The following is a 17,322-nucleotide window of genomic DNA, read 5'->3' as shown; positions in this document are numbered from 1 at the left end:
TAAAAAATAAATTTATTTTTAAAAAGGCCTTCAACTGATTGAGTGAGGCCCACCCATATTATAAAGAATAAACCTGCTTTACTCAAAGTCCACCAGTTTAAATTGTTAATCTCATCCAAAAAAACACCTCACAAAAATTTTCAGAATAACATTTAACCAAGTATCTGGGAACCAATGTGGCCCAGGCAAGTTGACACATAAAATTAAGCATCACAAATGGTTATCTCTGATGGGAGTTTATGAATTCATTCAAAATTTGTTTTTGCTACTTTTCCTATGGTTATTATATACTGTATTATCTTTGTAATAAGAAAAGCATATATATATTTTTTAAGTTTTTTTAAATAATATTTGCCTTGGGAAGTCTTCCTTAGTAGTATGGCACTGAGAATATACCATTATAGCTGTGTGTCCTACTGTATGTTTGCCTAATAAACGAGGAAGGCTCTAAAGGAAAGGGTCTTCTCTTTTCATGTGTGTATGTTACCCAAAGCACAGTACTCTACCACAAAGTACACTCAAAGAATGAACAGCCAATAATAAAAAAAATACTACCCCAAATCAATACTATTCACCTACCCATTCTAAACCTGCCCCAATTCTGGGATTTCTTTGACCTTTTCAGATACCTAGACTAGAAATGGTAACCAAAGAGAACATGTTTCAAAATTTTGTCACTTTTATGTCAAGAATGCCTGTGCTCCTGGTCTTTTTGCTATCTGCATGTCCACTGCTTTAGTTTGAATATTCTGCTTATAAAACACGTGTTTTATTTTAAAAAAAGTAATAAATACATGCTTATTTTTCAAAGCAAAGGTCAAAACAGATTTTTCAAAACTAGGTAATTCTTACATCATTTGGGAAGAAAAACAAACACGCAAAATAGGCAGAAAATTTCTGAAGAAAGACTAAAGAGGATCCAACCCTACCAAATTTTGAAAATACTATAAAACTACAGTAAATACAATGTTGCTACTTCTATGGACTTAGCTATGAAATATAGTCTAAAGTAGAGCCAGATACATATGAGAATGCAGCATATGCTAATAATTGCATTACATATTAATGGTGGAAAACGTGAATTATTCTTGAAAAAATAAAACTAGATTCTGTGTAAGCTCTTTCCAAACACCAATAACCAGTTCAGTTGTCAGACACCAACTTTCTTGATTCTCCAACACAAACTGGGTGTCCAGCAACTCAATTCAACTTTAAATCTATCTGAAATTAGCACAGACCCTGCAATTAATGGCTCAGTCCCAGAAGATTGCTTCTACCAGACACCAGTTTCAAACATGCTAACTCCATTTCTGTCTGACTTGGGTGCAAATTTTGGGGTTCCCACAATTCCCTCCTCAAGTTTGAAAATTTTTGAGACTGACTCAGAACTTGGGAAATCATTTCACTTAGGTTTACAGTTTATTATAAAGGATACAACCCAAGAAGAAACCAAATGTAAGAGATACAGACCAGGCACTGGGGAAGGAGCACAGAGCTTTCGAGCTCTCTCGATATACCACACTCCCAGGATATCAATGTGCTTACCCATCCCGATTATTCAATCATTTTTATAACTGATCTGCTACCCACCTCCACTCCCCAGAGGATAGGGGCATGGGATTGAGAGTCCTCACCCTCTAATCACTGTGGTTGGTCTTTCTAGTGACCAGCCCCCATCCTGAGGCTATCTAGGGTTACCACCTTGACTCACATTAGCGCAGATTCAGGTGAATTCTAAAGGGGATTTTGTGGATAGCAAAAGATACTCTCAGCACTCAGAATTCTGTGCTGGGAACCAAGGACAAAGACCAAATACATATTTTTAGAACACCACAGATTCTTATCTCATTCCTTACCAAAATAAATTTCAAATGAATCAAGGATTAAAATGGAAACTAAAGCCTTTAGAAATACACAAGAAAACATGGGAGAATTTTAAGAATATTTTTTAAGAGTGTAAAGCCTGGGCAGCCTGGGGGGCTCAGCGGTTTAGCGCCACCTTCAGCCCAGGGCCTGATCCTGGAGACCGGGGATGGAGTCCCATGTCAGGCTCCCCGCATGGAGCCTGCTTCTCCCTCTGCCTGTCTCTGCCTCTCTGTCTCTCATGAATAAATAAATAAAATCTTTTTTTTTTTTTTTTTTTTATTTACTTATGATAGTCACAGAGAGAGAGAGAGAGGCAGAGACACAGGCAGAGGGAGAAGCAGGCTCCATGCACCGGGAGCCTGATATGGGATTCGATCCTGCGTCTCCAGGATCGCGCCCTGGGCCAAAGGCAGGCGCCAAACCGCTGCGCCACCCAGGGATCCCAATAAATAAAATCTTAAAAAAAAAACAAAGAGTGTAAGGCCTGTTTTACACAGTATAGCACAAAATCCAAATGCCCATAAAAGAGAGGGGAAAAAAAGAGGGAGGGATACATGTGACTACATGAAAAGAATTTTTAAAAATTTTAATTGGAAAAAAGACATAAATACAAAATACTGTACAAGCAGTATTTAGACAAGTCAATTGCAACACAGAAAACATAAAGAACTCCTAAAAATCCACAAGAAATCAAACAGGAAAACAGAAAAAAAGACACGAAAGATAGTTCATAGAAAAAGAACTATAAATGGCTTTTACAAATAAAATATATGCTCAACTTCACTCAATAAACAATACTAAATAAAATAAACAAGACGCCATTTTTTACCTATAAGACTTGCAAACATAGAAACAAAACGTTAAATATATTGGTATATACTCTTCTGGTTCTTTATTGATTTTGTATATATATATTTAGGGGACTTAATAAAAATAAAACACTGGACATACTTTGTATATTTTATATTTTCATGTATCTATTTCTGCATCTCTCTTTTGTGGATATGTAAGTGTCCCCTAAATTTGAGGGGTTTGCAAAAGTGAAAATATTCTGAATTTTTTAAGTTAATATTTTGATGCATACTCTTGTTTTGTTATAGATACATGGAGAGTGGCTGCAAAAATGAGGACATATAATTAGGCTACTTAAAACGTTTTCCCTAGGGCACCTGGGTGGCTCAGTTAGTTAAGCATCTGTCTTTGGCTCAGGTCATGATCTCAGGGTCCTGGGATTGGCCCCACATCAGGCTCCCTGCTCAGCAGGGAGTCTGCTTCTCCTTTTCCGGCTCCTGTTCCCCCTGCTTGTACTCTCTCTCTGTCAAATAAATAAAATCTTTAAATAAATAAATAAAACATTTCCCCCTCTTATCAAGAACAACTCTTTATGTCATTAAATATGCCTCATCACCTTCTGCATGGAATTTTGAACATCCTTCTTCCTGACTGCCCTATCCTTAGTCTTCTCCCTTAGTTCATCCTCCATTCCACCTCCAGAGTAATTTTCATCACTAGTGCATTGGGTTCCCACTGCTGGCACAGATATCTTAATCAGGACATGACAGTCAGGAAATGCTACTTCTCCAGATTTGTCTCTTGCAACCTTCTTCCCTCCATCCTAAGTATCCACCTTTCAGTGGGCATGCCAGCTCCTTCCATGTTGCTCTGTCTGGAAACTACTCTCCTAAACCCTCTTCTTTTGAACAGTGTCTATGTATCTTTCAAAATCCATTAGACTTGGGGATCCCTGGGTGGCTCAGTGGTTTGGCGCCTGCCTTTGGCCCAGGGTGTGATCCTAGAATCCCAGGATCAAGTCCCATTCAGGCTCCTTGCATGGAGCCTGCCTTCTGCCTGTGTCTCTCTCTGCCTCTCCCTCTCTCTCTGTGTCTTTCATGAATAAATGAATAAAATCTTAAAAAAAAAAAAATCCATTAGACTCACCTCACCTCGTCCTTCACACCTACCATGTCAGGCACAATACAAAGTATGCGACACATGCAATCTCAGTTACTTTTTTCTAAGATGTCACTTACTTCCACTTTATAGATTAGGAAATAGAGTCCAAAAAAGTTAACTTGTCCAAGGTCACCTACTGGTAAACATTGCAAAACTAGAATTTAATTCAAATTGTTTGACTCTAGGAGTCTTTCTAATGCACCACTTTGCCTCATTTGGGTTCTTTCATCAAGATTTTATTTTTTTTTTAATTTTTTTTTTTTATTTATTTATGATAGTCACAGAGAGAGAGAGAGAGAGAGAGAGAGAGGCAGAGACACAGGCAGAGGGAGAAGCAGGCTCCATGCACCGGGAACCCGACGTGGGATTCGATCCCGGGTCTCCGGGATCGCGCCCTGGGCCAAAGGCAGGCGCCAAACCGCTGCACCACCCAGGGATCCCCAAGATTTTATTCTTTATTGAAATCTCTCCTGAATCAAATAGCTAAACATCCGCTGCCACCTCAACGTCTTCAATCATGGCTTGAAATAGATCTGCTCCCACATGACCTTTCGTGTGAAATTCTCCAAAGACATTCTAAAGTTTTCCCGCTCTGTACATACATTAGCATGTAGACAACACTCCCTTGCTATACTCTTGCATCATATAATGAAAGCCATTCATTTGCTTGGAAGTGTGATATGAACAGTAGAATGATATATGCAAATAGAATGCCTCTACAGGGATCCTGTGATCTTTCCGTTTTGCTGAGACTTTGTGTGGTGTGATGTCAATGGAGATGCCTAATTAAAATTCCATTCATTGTGGATTTCTTGCATTTGATTTTTTAAAAATATTGCGTTAAAATATTATTGATTTCAATTACTGAGTTTTGGTGCCCCTTTAAATTTGCACCTCAGGAGATCCACTCCCCTTTCCTACCTGCAAACACATGCCTGAAAATTCCAATCTTCATCTCTGCTCATATCTCCCACACATCTGCACAGTAAATAAATCCGCATGCATACCAAGTAAGATAAGCACAAGTCTCCTGTGTAATGCCATTAATCAGATTTATAATGTGCTGTTGAGATTCTCAAATATACAAAGCCACTTAAAAGCATCATATTCCAGGATATTCACTGCAGCTTCAATAGCAAAAGATTAGGAACAACCTAAATATCAACCGGTGTATGACAAGTTAATTCTGTCACTCTTACAAAGAATATCAGGCAGCTGTTAATGCGGAATCCCTATTTGTATTGATACGGTACAATCACCAACATACTTTAAGTATGGTACACCCATCACTGTGTATTCTAAATTGACATTTTGTGGGGGGGGAAATGCTTTTAACTATACACATTTATAAATTCATAAATCACCTGGGAAATTAGAATATCTAAGGGTAATTGTGCTTGTCTGAAGGAAGCCGAACTAGAGGGACGAGGGCGTGCTTTTCATCATACACCCTTTGGAACTTTTGAATTCTAACGGTTTTCGTTATTACTTATAAAAACGAAACACAAGACATTACTGAATAATACGGGGGTGGTGAATACTGGATACTAGAAAACAACTGCACACCTTTCGGAATTTTGTACTAAAACAGCCCTCTCAAAGCACGGGGACCACCACTCAAGCAAGTCTGAGTCTGACCACCTGCCTGGGAGCAGCGTGTCCCGCGCCGCCAGTGCACCAACCCCGAAGCTCGCTAAAAAGGCCCTAAGCACCTTCCATCCTGCACGCCATCTTCCCCTCCCTGGGCTCCGAACACCGACAGCAGCGGGCGGGGGCCCGAGCAGGTGCACTTCTGCACCCCGCAGCACCGAGAGCCCTTCCAAGCACACCGTAGGGAGGCCAGAAAACGCCGGTGACGGCGAGGCAGGAAGCAAGGGGAGGAAGCAGGGCAACACGCGCGACGGGGAGGAGGAAGCCCACCCTACCCCTGCGGCCAGAGACCTCCAGGAGAGAGCGGCCCACGCTCACTCTGCAGTCGCGGCCTCGCCCCGCCCCGCCTCGTTCCTCAGGTCCCGGGGCTGCAGAGCCGGACCCCGCCGGCGGCCACGCCGGACCGCGACGAGCCCTTCCGACCCGGAACAGGGCCCTCCCGGGCGCAATGGCGGCGCCGCGCGGCCGCGGGGGGCGGGGCGGGCGCTCGGGGGCGGGGCAGTAGCGCCGCGGCCCAATGGCAGCGGCGCGCGGGCACGCTGGGGGCGTGGCGACGCGCCCGACTTTTCCAGAAGACCCGGGTAGCGCCGCCCGGCCACGCCTAGCCAGCTGCGGGCCCTCAGCGCGCCGAGCCTCCTCTTCTTCCGCTGGTCGGCTATGGCGGCCGTGAAGACCCTGAACCCCAAGGCCGAGGTGGCCCGCGCCCAGGCGGCGCTGGCGGTCAACATCAGCGCGGCCCGGGGGCTGCAGGACGTGCTGAGGACCAACTTGGGGCCTAAGGGCACCATGAAGATGTAAGGCGGGGTTGGCGGTGGGGGGGAGGGGAGGGCGCCGCGAGCCTGGCGGAGGAGGGCGGGAGGAGGGGGAATGGGCTGCGCGGGCACCGCGGGCCGGGGGAGGGGGCCGGCCGGGGCCTCTGCACTCGCCGCAGCCGCCCTGCCGGCCCGCACGCTCCCGGGTGGCCCCCGCGCCCTGCTCAGTCCGTTTCCCTTCTAATTGATGCCGCCTCTGCGGAGAACAAAGCGGCCTGCGTGCACGGCTCGCGCCGTGGAGACCCCGAGGGCTCGGCCAGCTGTTTCTCTGAAGGGAGAGCGGGGCGCTGCACCGTTCCTGTTGCCTGCCGGGTGCAGAGAAGCAGCCGCGTGGCCCCAACTCCCGAGGATCTGGGTGAAGCCCGACTGCAGTGGGACTATGGACTAGGTCTCCGATGAGAACGTCACACTGATTCATTTGTGCTCGTTGAACAGGCTCGTGTCTGGTGCTGGAGACATCAAGCTTACTAAAGATGGCAATGTGCTGCTTCATGAAATGGTGAGAGGCCGCTTGGTATGCTAAGTCAAAAATGTCTTGGTGTTCCATATCACGTGTGATTTGCAGGAAGATTTTTAATGTTCATTTTCAAGATAGAAGTTCACCATTGCTCAGCAGGTCTTTCAGACCATGGAGGAAGTAGAAAAGGAATAGAATCAGTAATCGTAGTGACAGTTCAATGCCAGGAGGAACCCTGGAGTCTGGTAACTTCCTTTTGAAGCCCTAATCTTGCCATGTAAATCCGTGGTTAAAGGATTGTTAGTTATTGGGGATCCCTGGGTGGCTCAGCGGTTTGGCGCCTGCCTTTGGCCCGGGCGTGATCCTGGGGTCCCTGGATCGAGTCCTGCGTCAGGCTCCCTGCATGGAGCCTGCTTCTCCTCTGTGTCTCTGCCTGTGTGTCTTTCATGAATAAATAAATAAAATCTTGGGATCCCTGGGTGGCGCAGCGGTGTAGCACCTGTTTTTGGCCCCGGGGTGCGATCCTGGAGACCCGGGATCGAGTCCCACGTTGGGCTCCCAGTGCATGGAGCCTGCTTCTCCCTCTGCCTGTGTCTCTGCCTCTCTCTCTCTCTGTGACTATCATAAATAAATAATAGATTTTAAAAAAAGGGATTGTAGTTTAAATTAACTATTAAAATTTGAAAAAAAAAATAAGCGATTGATATAGGTAGGTACAAAATGGTTTTGCTTTCTCTCTTTAAGAGGGCGATTTCTGTCAACATCCCATCTCTAAATGAAAGCGAGATAAAACTCTGCTTTACTCTAATTGTTTTTTTTTTTAATTCTTTTTTTTATTTATTTATGATAGTCACACAGAGAGAGAGAGATAGGCAGAGGGAGAAGCAGGCTCCATGCACCAGGAGCCCGACGGGGGATTCGATCCCGGGTCTCCAGGATCACTCCCTGGGCCAAAGGCAGGCGCCAAACCGCTGCGCCACCCAGGGATCCCTACTCTAATTGTTAAATCCCCACTGACCAAGGGTATGAGACTGTTGAGAAGAGCAGTTGTTTTACTCATCCCTAAGTTTCCAAAATCTAGCACTTAAAAACCAAGTAAAGGAAATGACCCTCCCCCCCGTGTTTTGAGTTTTTTATTGTGTAATACAGTAGATACTCAGAGAAGCACATGAACCCAGTAAGAAGCATACAGTATTATCCATATAATATATTTATAATCTGCAAATTTAAATGAGATAGTTTGCAAAATATCTGGCCTAGATTCTTAAACTGTCAGTTTCCCTAAAAACAAAAGGTTGTGGAACTCTTCTGGATTACAGGAGAATAAGGAGATTTAAAAACTAAAAACAGTTCGGGAGCATTGTTTGGCATACAGTGCATATCCTGTTCTTAAAAACCTCTCAGTGGTTTAGCTTTCACTAGTGATCTTTGCTCTAAAAGAGAACTTTTTTCTTTTTATTTTTTTATTCAATTCCAAGTAATACTGGAGGCTGCTGGGGTTTAATTTTAGAAGGAACCTGGTTTATTCTCCCAAGAGTCCTAAAGAAGCATGCATGGATTTGAAATTATTTCTTACTGTTAATTCTGTTACCTTCAGTAGACCTTAACAGTAAGCCTCAGATTTCCTCATCAGTAAAGTGGAGATAATCTTCTCAAATCTATATGTAAAAATATTTGGGTTATCATAAATTGATATACAAAATAGTTAATAGTGAGTTTTAAATCAGCATGGTATATAGCTGAACACTTGGGCAATTTATGCAAATCGATGCATTTAAGGAGACCCGTCACATGCTTTAAAGTATATTTGGAGTATTTTCACTGAAGTAATTCTTTTTTTTCTTTTTTTCCACTTTCAGCAAATTCAACACCCAACAGCCTCCCTAATAGCCAAAGTAGCAACAGCCCAGGATGACATAACTGGTGATGGTACCACATCCAATGTCCTAATCATTGGAGAGCTACTGAAACAGGCGGATCTCTACATTTCTGAAGTATACATGATTCTTGTGTTGCCGGAAATTTCTATAAATTGAGGTGTTAATAGTAGCTGAGGCCAGATAGTACAAGGTAAAGAGTAGGGGGCTTAAATCTAGGAACCAGAGCCTATATCCTGGTCTTAATACAAGTTTATTGTGATCCTGGACAGATTAAGGAAACTTCCTTGGCCTGCAGAGGTTTTTTTGGTCAAGTTGTATTACATATTATTTATTTACATATGTCTGTAACAGCTTATTAGTTGAGATCTAGAAACAGGATGTTCAGGAGTAGGCATATTTATAAGGAAAACCAACTAAAACAAGTTTAATTAAGAATTACAGAATATTTTTAGCCTTGAGTAGTTTGAAGATTAAAGCAAACCTCAGTAGTGATCCAATTCTAAGAAAATCTTGGGCAGAGAGAAAAGGCAGACCCTTTGCCTCTGTTTTGTTAGTAATTGATGTAAATTGAAAAGATAAATGGTCCTATTGAGTACAGTTTTGAGTTTTAGACGTTCCCTGTGGTCTGCACAGTGAACACCCAAGTGTACTTTATAGTTCCCTTGGCTTTGATTCTGTGCTAGAGCAATGTCTGTTCTTTTCCTCTGCATTGAAAGGACTATTTATCCTTTTAAATGTATTCAAAAAGTCAGCACATTATATTCAAGCATGTGAATAATCTAGAATATTCCTTTAAAACTTACTTTAACATCTGATTGAAGAATTCCAGTGTTAGTGGTGATTATGTGATTGTATGTTTATAGGGTCTTCATCCCAGAATAATAACAGAAGGATTTGAAGCTGCAAAGGAAAAGGCACTTCAGTTTTTGGAACAAGTCAAAGTAAGCAAAGAAATGGACAGGGAAACACTTATAGATGTGGCCAGAACATCTCTACGTACAAAAGTGCATGCTGAACTTGCTGATGTCTTAACAGAGGTATGTTAAGTGTGGTATGTGTCTGGTAGTATACACCTATACTAAAAACCCCTGGTGTATTTTCTAGTTAGAATTGCAAGGTGCTATCTAAAACCTTCACGGTATCATGCCATGTGAAATAGTTTTTTTTTGTGGCAAAGAGCAGCAGATTTGTGTTCCTAAAATAATAGTATACCTGACCGTGTTATGAAAATACAATTGGAGCTTTCATTAAAGATTAATAAAATTGAGATTTCATTATAAAAAGGTTCATTGATATTTTTAATAGAATAGTAGGGATGTCCGTGATTCTTTATACATAATTATAAGTTGAGATGTCAGAAACGTAAATGATTTCAATCCTTTACAAATAATGTATTCTGTTACCTCAAAGAAAAAGGCTTAGGTCAATTCAGAGATTTTTAAAGAAAAGTGAACTTCTCTGAAGAAAAGCAACGTAAGCATGTGGACTTCTGCAAATCAAGATCATTTAATGGTTATGCTCTCATTGTAGGCTGTAGTGGACTCGATTTTGGCCATTAAAAAACCAGATGAACCTATTGATCTCTTCATGGTTGAAATCATGGAGATGAAACATAAATCTGAAACTGATACAAGGTAGGTGATAGGATGCTATGAAATATTTACACAATGTGTTTACAAATTTATAGGCACTTTATACAGTACATGTTTTTTGGCTGATTTCCTTTTCTTTGAATTTGTGTGTATTGCCTAAATGAATATTTAGTTTGCTCAATTGTGTTTCATCTTGAAGTTACTAATGATGTGCTTATAGTCAGGATGACTGTAAAAAAATGAGCTATGTCAGTGATTTATTGAACTGTGGGTTACAAAGCATAATAGACTATTGGGAAATTTCTAAAATATATATTCCATTTTAAAAACATAGTTCAAAAGTCATTTTAAAAGGAGGTGATCACAATTTGAGAGGCTACCAGTTGCAGCTGCCTCTCTGCAGAATTTTCTGTACAAGATAAGAGTTACTACTTTTATTTTGAATGGCTTGTTTTTGTACTGTGTTCTGGATATTGCTTTTTCATAATCGAACCTGCCTAGGTTTCATCCAAACAGTCTTTTTCAAAGACTCAAGTAATAAAGTCATGTGAAAATTATTAATGCAGCTTCAATTCAGTTATGTGAATTTTGTTAGTATATATTATGTATCATTTGGAAATCAATAACGAAACAATTTGTTACGTGTTTCAACAGCTTAATCAGAGGTCTTGTTTTGGACCATGGGGCACGGCATCCTGATATGAAAAAAAGAGTAGAAGATGCATACATCCTCACATGCAATGTGTCGTTAGAGTATGAAAAAACGTGAGTTTACAGGCCATACAAATGAAATAGGGAGGTGGAGGAGCTTGGTACTTTGGGCAAGTCACTTTGAGATTTAAGTTTCACCACTGCAAGGACACTAACGCCTCAGTTGGGTTCGGGTGAATTAAAGGAAGTAACCTTTGAAAACATACCAGGGGCAGGATTGGAACTCAGTGGCTGTCTGTTAAGTCTCAAGACTAACACAGTTTCTGAGGCTGCTGGTTTATCTCCTTAAAAAATAAACATTGTCCTTCCTCCCCCATAACTTTTTTTTTTTTAAATAGAGAAGTGAATTCTGGGTTTTTTTACAAGAGTGCAGAAGAGAGAGAGAAACTCGTAAAAGCTGAAAGAAAATTCATTGAAGATAGAGTTAAAAAAATAATAGAACTGAAAAAGAAAGTCTGTGGTGATTCAGATAAAGGATTTGTTGTTATTAATCAAAAGGTGAGAATGAAATTTTGCTTCATAAATGAGTCTGTATTGTGCATTGCTATTTTTAAGATGACTTCTATTGTAACGAACTGTTTTTGTTGTAGGGAATCGACCCCTTTTCCTTAGATGCTCTTGCGAAAGAAGGCATAGTAGCTCTACGTAGAGCTAAAAGGAGAAATATGGAAAGGTATGGATAACATATTACCTTAGATATGTAAATTTTTACTTAGTTTGTAAGTTACGTGGAATTACTACTTTTTCTTGTTCCTACTAAGTTTTTCCTTTTTTATTGTGAATGAAAAATATATATAATTTATTATTTGGCTTATCTTTTCAGATGTACAATCCAGTGGCATTAGGTTTCATTCACGTTATTGTGCAACAACCATCATCATTCATCTCCAGAACTTTTTCTTTTTTTTTTTTTATCTTCCCAAACTGAAATTCTCTCATGAATGAAACAATAACTTTCTCTTTCTTTTCCCTCCCCCTAGTAAATACTTTTCTACTTTGCCTTTATGATATTGGTACCTTATATAAGGGAATCATGCAGTATTTGTCCTGTTGTGTGGCTTATTTTATTTAGCATGTTTTCAGAGTTCATCCATGTTGTAACATGTATTAGAATGTTCTTGTTAAGGATGAATAATATTCCATTTGTATGGATATATCTATCACCTTTTCATTTATCAGTGGACATTTAGGTTTCTCCCTTTTGGCTGTTGTGGATAATGCTGTGAACATTGGTGTATGCTTTAGTTTTAAACCATGACATGTATATGTACATTTACTATGTCAAGAGACAGCATCAAGGGGTTTCAAAGAACTGCTTTTTCCCCCAGAGCTCACCACGGTAAAGAATTCTTGTTTTATTTATAGATTTCTTATCAGAAGAGTATTTGTGGACTTTGAAAGAGTGGGTTAAATGTCAAGTTAGGATAAAAGATGGTTTTTAACTTGGTGGTGGTGAATTTGAAGGTTTGAGTTAAAATAACATTTTGGCATATTTAATTTTAGTGTGTAATTCTGAAAGATTGCTTCCTAAAAATTATTAATCTCTTTAAACATAACAAAGCTACTTAATATGTCTCCTTTAAAATACTTCAATATTTCAGGCTGACTCTTGCTTGTGGTGGAGTAGCTCTAAATTCTTTCGATGACCTAAATCCTGATTGTTTGGGACATGCAGGACTTGTCTATGAGTATACATTGGTAAGTGTATTTCTTTTCTGAAGATAATATGATAATGTTCTTTGGTTCTTGAATTCTTCGGTAGTAAAAAAAAATTCATTCAAACCTAGGATCATATTCTTGCTTTGTTTACATACATTTTGAAGGTTATGTGTAGTAATGATAAGGCATTGATGGGGAAAATCACATTGCTTTTATATGTGAGCTTTTTTTATGAAGTAATTTGCTTTAATGTGATGGGTATGTTGTTCCCTTTTTAATATGTTACTTACTCTTTTATAAGCTCCTCTAGTCGTTCCCAGTCTTGGTACAAACATACCCTATTTTGAAAATACCTCTTTTTCACATAGGGAGAAGAGAAATTCACTTTCATTGAGAAGTGTAACAATCCTCGCTCTGTCACATTATTGATCAAAGGACCAAATAAGCACACACTCACTCAAATCAAAGATGCAATAAGAGATGGCTTGAGGGCTGTTAAAAATGCTATTGATGATGGTAAGATGCTTACTGTGTTTATATTCTTTTACAAGTATAAAAAAAGCATGGCTGAATACTGTGTTCTTTTTATCAGTAGTTTACACAGCCAGACACCATGCAAAATTAAAGTGTTCCCTTAAAAATGCCTCTAATGGTGTGCTAAGCTTTTTCATAGCATATCATTTTTAAAAGTGAATACAAGTAGGTAACCTGGGTGACTCAGTGGTTAACTGTCTGCCTTTGGCTCAGGGCGCAATCCTGGAGTTCAGGGATCAAATCCCACATTGGGCTCCCTAAGGGGAACCTGCTTCTCCCTCTACCTAGGTCTCTTGTCTCTCTCTCTCTCTGTCTCATAAATAAATAAAATCTTTTTTAAAAAAAGTGATAGAAGAAAATGAACTAATAGTAACCTTCCAAGTACTAGTTAAATTGAAGCATTTTGCTATTTAATGTTTTTCTTCCAGAGAAATCTATATTTCTAATATATAATATTTTAGAAATATAATGTGTTGCTTATAGTGTTTTCAAATGCAATATTGTGGCTATTCCACATTCTCAAGAAATTAATGCTTTTTATGTTTGTGTTTTATGTATTTTCTTAATGATTCCACAGTTTTATTTTCTTCGTAGTTGATCATTTCTCTCCTTCCTTCCCACCCCCAACAGGCTGTGTAGTTCCGGGTGCGGGTGCAGTGGAAGTGGCAATGGCAGAAGCCTTGATTAAATATAAGCCCAGTGTAAAGGGGAGGGCCCAGCTGGGAGTTCAAGCATTTGCTGATGCATTGCTCATTATTCCCAAGGTATGACTACTTTAACAGTTTTCTTAACTACATCAAAATGAGTTAGCTGATGAAAGTTTTTTATTAACGTGGAGTCTTTCTCATAATGTAGAGTTGGAGTTAAAACAAGTTTTACCAGCTTTCTCCCGAATATAGCTAAAGAAGCTATCTCTTGGGCAGCCCAGGGTGGCTCATTGGTTTAGCGCTGCCTTCAGCCGCGAGCATGATTCTGGAGACCTGGGATCGAGTCCCACATCAGGTTCCCTGCATGGATCCTGCTTCTCCCTCTGCCTGTGTGTCTGCCTCTCTCTCTCTCTCTTTCTGTCTCTCATGAATAAATAAATAAAATCTTTAAAAAAAAAAAAAAAAAAACAGCTATCTCTTATCCAAATGTATTTGGTTCTTCTGGAAGGGAGTTGAATATCTGAAGTTTCAGAGGCAGGAGGTAAACTGTTTTAAGAGGATTTGCAGTATAGGGGTTATACTTGAGTACAAGCTTACGTTTTGTTTTTATTCTGTTGTGTGCTCACTTGGCATAGTTTTATGACCAGTGTGTTGCTGGGCTTGGGGTGGAGTAATGAGTTAGTAACAAATGTCTAGTTATTCTCTAATGTTCACTTTAGAGAATAACTGGTCTGTCTTCATTGAGGTTTTTTGATGGGTTTTTTTGTTTTTTCTTATTTAAAATTATGGTTTATTACAGATTGACACTTCTTAGGTTCTGTCCTTTAAAAGATTAAATTTTTTTGCTTTAGGTTCTTGCTCAGAACTCTGGTTTTGACCTTCAGGAAACACTAGTTAAAGTTCAAGCAGAACATTCAGAATCAGGTCAACTTGTGGGTGTGGACTTGAACACAGGTAAGAGAATGCAGCTATTTGTAGGGGAACTAGAGTCCGGTGAGATAAAACCAGGAAGGATCAAAAAAGGAACAAATGGGCAGCCCCGGTGGCGCAGCGGTTTAGCGCCGCCTGCGGCCCAGGGTGTGATCCTGGAGACCCAGGATCAAGTCCCGCATTGGGTTCCCTGCAGGGAGCCTGCTTCTCCCTCTGCCTGTGTCTCTGCCTCTCTCTCTCTCTGTGTCTCTATGAATAAATAAATAAATAATTCTTTTTAAAAAAAATGGAGACAAATGAATCTTGGAGAGGTGCTTTACAGTTTGACACCAGTGTTACTAGGGAACCCTGATTTCTGAAATACGGTATAAAAATGGGATGACTAGATTCAGTAAACAAAGGGAATAGAGTGGACGTTTGTATAATTTTAAAAGAGTATAGATTTGTTGATTTTGCTGAGTAGTAGTAGGTAGCTCAGGTTAATACAGAAAGATTTCGTGTTGGGCTGGCTTTTACTTAGTTTTCCATCAGGGACTTTAATAAGAAAATAGATGATCGTATTCATGGGTGAAAAAAGGCTGAGTATAGCAAATAATGCTAGAAGACAGGACCAAATCTTAAATGATTTAAAGCCCTAGTCTTAAATGCAGTAACACAAAATATTTAAGTACAAAGTGGAAGAAAGATAACTGAGATACACACCCCTGCAGCATACATAAGACCTTTGTTGTCAATAACATTTCCATCCAAGTTAATAGAAAAGGTTTCTGGGATGAAGGAAATGATAAACCCATTTTGGCCAGATTATAGTTCAAGTGCTCTAATATGGGCAAACAGAATGAATGTGTCTTGAAAAATAGGGATGTTCAAACATTTGGTAACCAAATGGAGTATTACTATTACTGGAAGTTTTCTGAGTAGGGATCAGCCACTTAAAGACACTGGACACAAGAGTCATGGTTTGGAGCAAAATTGGACTGAGGAACTTTGGTTCATAGAATAATCAATGATGAACAAATCATAAAATACTCTGTTGTCTTAGCATTTTGATCTTTATAATTTGCTGTGTGAGGGCAGCCCCGGTGGCTCAGGGGTTTAGCACTGCCTTTGGCCCAGGGCGTGATCCTGGAGACCCGGGATTGAGTCCCACATCAGACTCCCTGCATAGAGCCTGCTTCTCCCTCTGCCTGTGCCTGTGCTTCTCTCTCTCTCTCTCTTCTCTGAGATTTTAAGAATACTGGGTTACTTTTCAGGTGAGCCAATGGTAGCCGCCGAAGTAGGCATATGGGATAACTATTGTGTAAAGAAACAGCTTCTTCACTCTTGGTAAGTTTAAGAAAGCCAAAATTAAAATAACCTTTAGGAATATCATATTCTTAATCTGGTATGTTCCATTTAATTTCTTGGGTTTTTTTGTTTTTGTGAAAATGTAATCAACTGAAAGTATAGAAACTAAGCTACCCTTCCATGTTTTGGAGGGGAGAGGAGAAAGTTAATTGGATATAATATGCACAGTTTGGTCGAGAATTGAGTTGAATTAGGGTTCATATCTCAAATCTGAACTATCTGATTTCCCCTGCCCTTTTAGCACTGTGATTGCCACCAACATCCTCCTGGTTGACGAGATCATGCGAGCTGGAATGTCTTCTCTGAAAGGTTGAATTTGAAGCTTCCTTTGTGTCATCTGAATCATGAAGACTACAGAGAGACCTTAAGGATATAGCTATGGAATTTTTGTCCAAGCTTCAAATAATTTTAAAAAGCATTTTCTTTCCCCATATTAAAAGAGAATATTGACACTTAAATTCTGAAGTTCTGAAATTAAAATTACAGTATTTTTTTTAATTGCACTGCAGTGTACACACATTAAGTAGGCTATTTATACCCAGTGAACCAGATGTTTTGCTTTAGCTTCAGTGATGTAAGAGTACCATGTTAAATAAATATGTTATCTACCTTGTTATTAAATGTTCCTTGAAAACAAATAATGGTTTAATAATTTGTACTAATGGATGCAATTTAATTTACCCAATAGTTTCCTACTGTTACACATCTAAGTTTGTTGGTAATATAAATTAATACTTAAAGTAACTTAAGATTTTGAAAGCATCCCTGTTTCTTTAGTATAAATTCCTATGAGTAAAATTATTGGATCATTGGGACTTATAATGCTTTCGAAGTAGCTTTGGTAAGATGCTCCCCAGAAAAGTCGTCGGGCAGCCCCGGTGGCTCAGTAGTTTGGCGCAGCCTTTGGCCCAGGGCATGATCCTGAAGACCCGGGATCCAGTCCCACGTCGGGCTCCCTGCTTGCAACCTGCTTCTCCCCTCTGCTTGTCTCTGCTTCTCTCTCTCTCTCTCATGAAGAAATAAATAAAATCTTTAAAAAAAAAAGTTGACACAAAGATGAGAGGAGTAGAGGCCAGGGAGTTGAATAGGCTCCAAGTATGAGGTGGAGAAATGGGCAGAGTTGAGGCCATCCAAGCATGGGCTACGGAACAGGACGTGTCCAGTGGACCACTCCTGTTTTATAGTCCTTGACCATGAAGTTGTGGGCTGGAAGGCTTTGTGCTTTTGAGGACTTGGCAGTTGCGTACAATAAGTGTACAATAAATGTTGTTGAGACCTTTTCTT

The 17,322-nt window shown here is 40.1% G+C and overlaps 2 protein-coding genes and 2 non-coding genes across 12 annotated transcripts in view; 3 read left to right on the top strand and 1 right to left on the bottom strand.

Moving 5' to 3' along the window:
- Positions 1–5,928, bottom strand: part of PSPH (phosphoserine phosphatase) — a 52,631-nt gene extending 46,703 nt beyond the window's left edge. For 5 of the 9 annotated variants that reach the window (XM_077908384.1, XM_077908382.1, XM_077908390.1 and 2 more), the window contains exon 1: positions 5,761–5,925. The gene's annotated coding sequence lies outside the window, so the exon portion shown is untranslated. Of the gene's footprint in view, positions 1–5,531; positions 5,696–5,744 lie in introns of those variants that run through there. The other 4 variants (XM_077908386.1, XM_077908388.1, XM_077908394.1 and 1 more) reach the window with 3 other exon arrangements.
- Positions 5,929–6,031: 103 nt separating this feature from the next.
- CCT6A (chaperonin containing TCP1 subunit 6A) lies at positions 6,032–17,318 on the top strand. Its single transcript, XM_077908374.1, has 14 exons — positions 6,032–6,263; positions 6,717–6,780; positions 8,598–8,732; positions 9,482–9,655; positions 10,149–10,252; positions 10,865–10,975; positions 11,260–11,419; positions 11,512–11,594; positions 12,523–12,619; positions 12,949–13,096; positions 13,745–13,878; positions 14,613–14,715; positions 15,945–16,017; positions 16,280–17,318. Exons 1-14 carry the CDS (start codon positions 6,127–6,129, stop codon positions 16,350–16,352), a joined length of 1,596 nt encoding a protein of 531 aa, XP_077764500.1. The 5' UTR covers positions 6,032–6,126; the 3' UTR covers positions 16,353–17,318.
- Positions 9,244–9,377, top strand: LOC144319834 (small nucleolar RNA SNORA22). The gene has a single exon (XR_013385543.1). It is a non-coding gene; the product is annotated as a small nucleolar RNA SNORA22 (small nucleolar RNA).
- LOC144319833 (small nucleolar RNA SNORA15) lies at positions 13,142–13,281 on the top strand. The gene has a single exon (XR_013385542.1). It is a non-coding gene; the product is annotated as a small nucleolar RNA SNORA15 (small nucleolar RNA).
- Positions 17,319–17,322: the final 4 nt, after the last annotated feature.

The sequence above is a fragment of the Canis aureus genome, chromosome 8 (assembly GCF_053574225.1).
Source record: "Canis aureus isolate CA01 chromosome 8, VMU_Caureus_v.1.0, whole genome shotgun sequence".
NCBI lineage: Eukaryota > Metazoa > Chordata > Mammalia > Carnivora > Canidae > Canis > Canis aureus.
The sequence above is the reverse complement of the archived record's forward strand: the minus strand, read 5'-3'. Positions and strand labels throughout refer to the sequence as shown.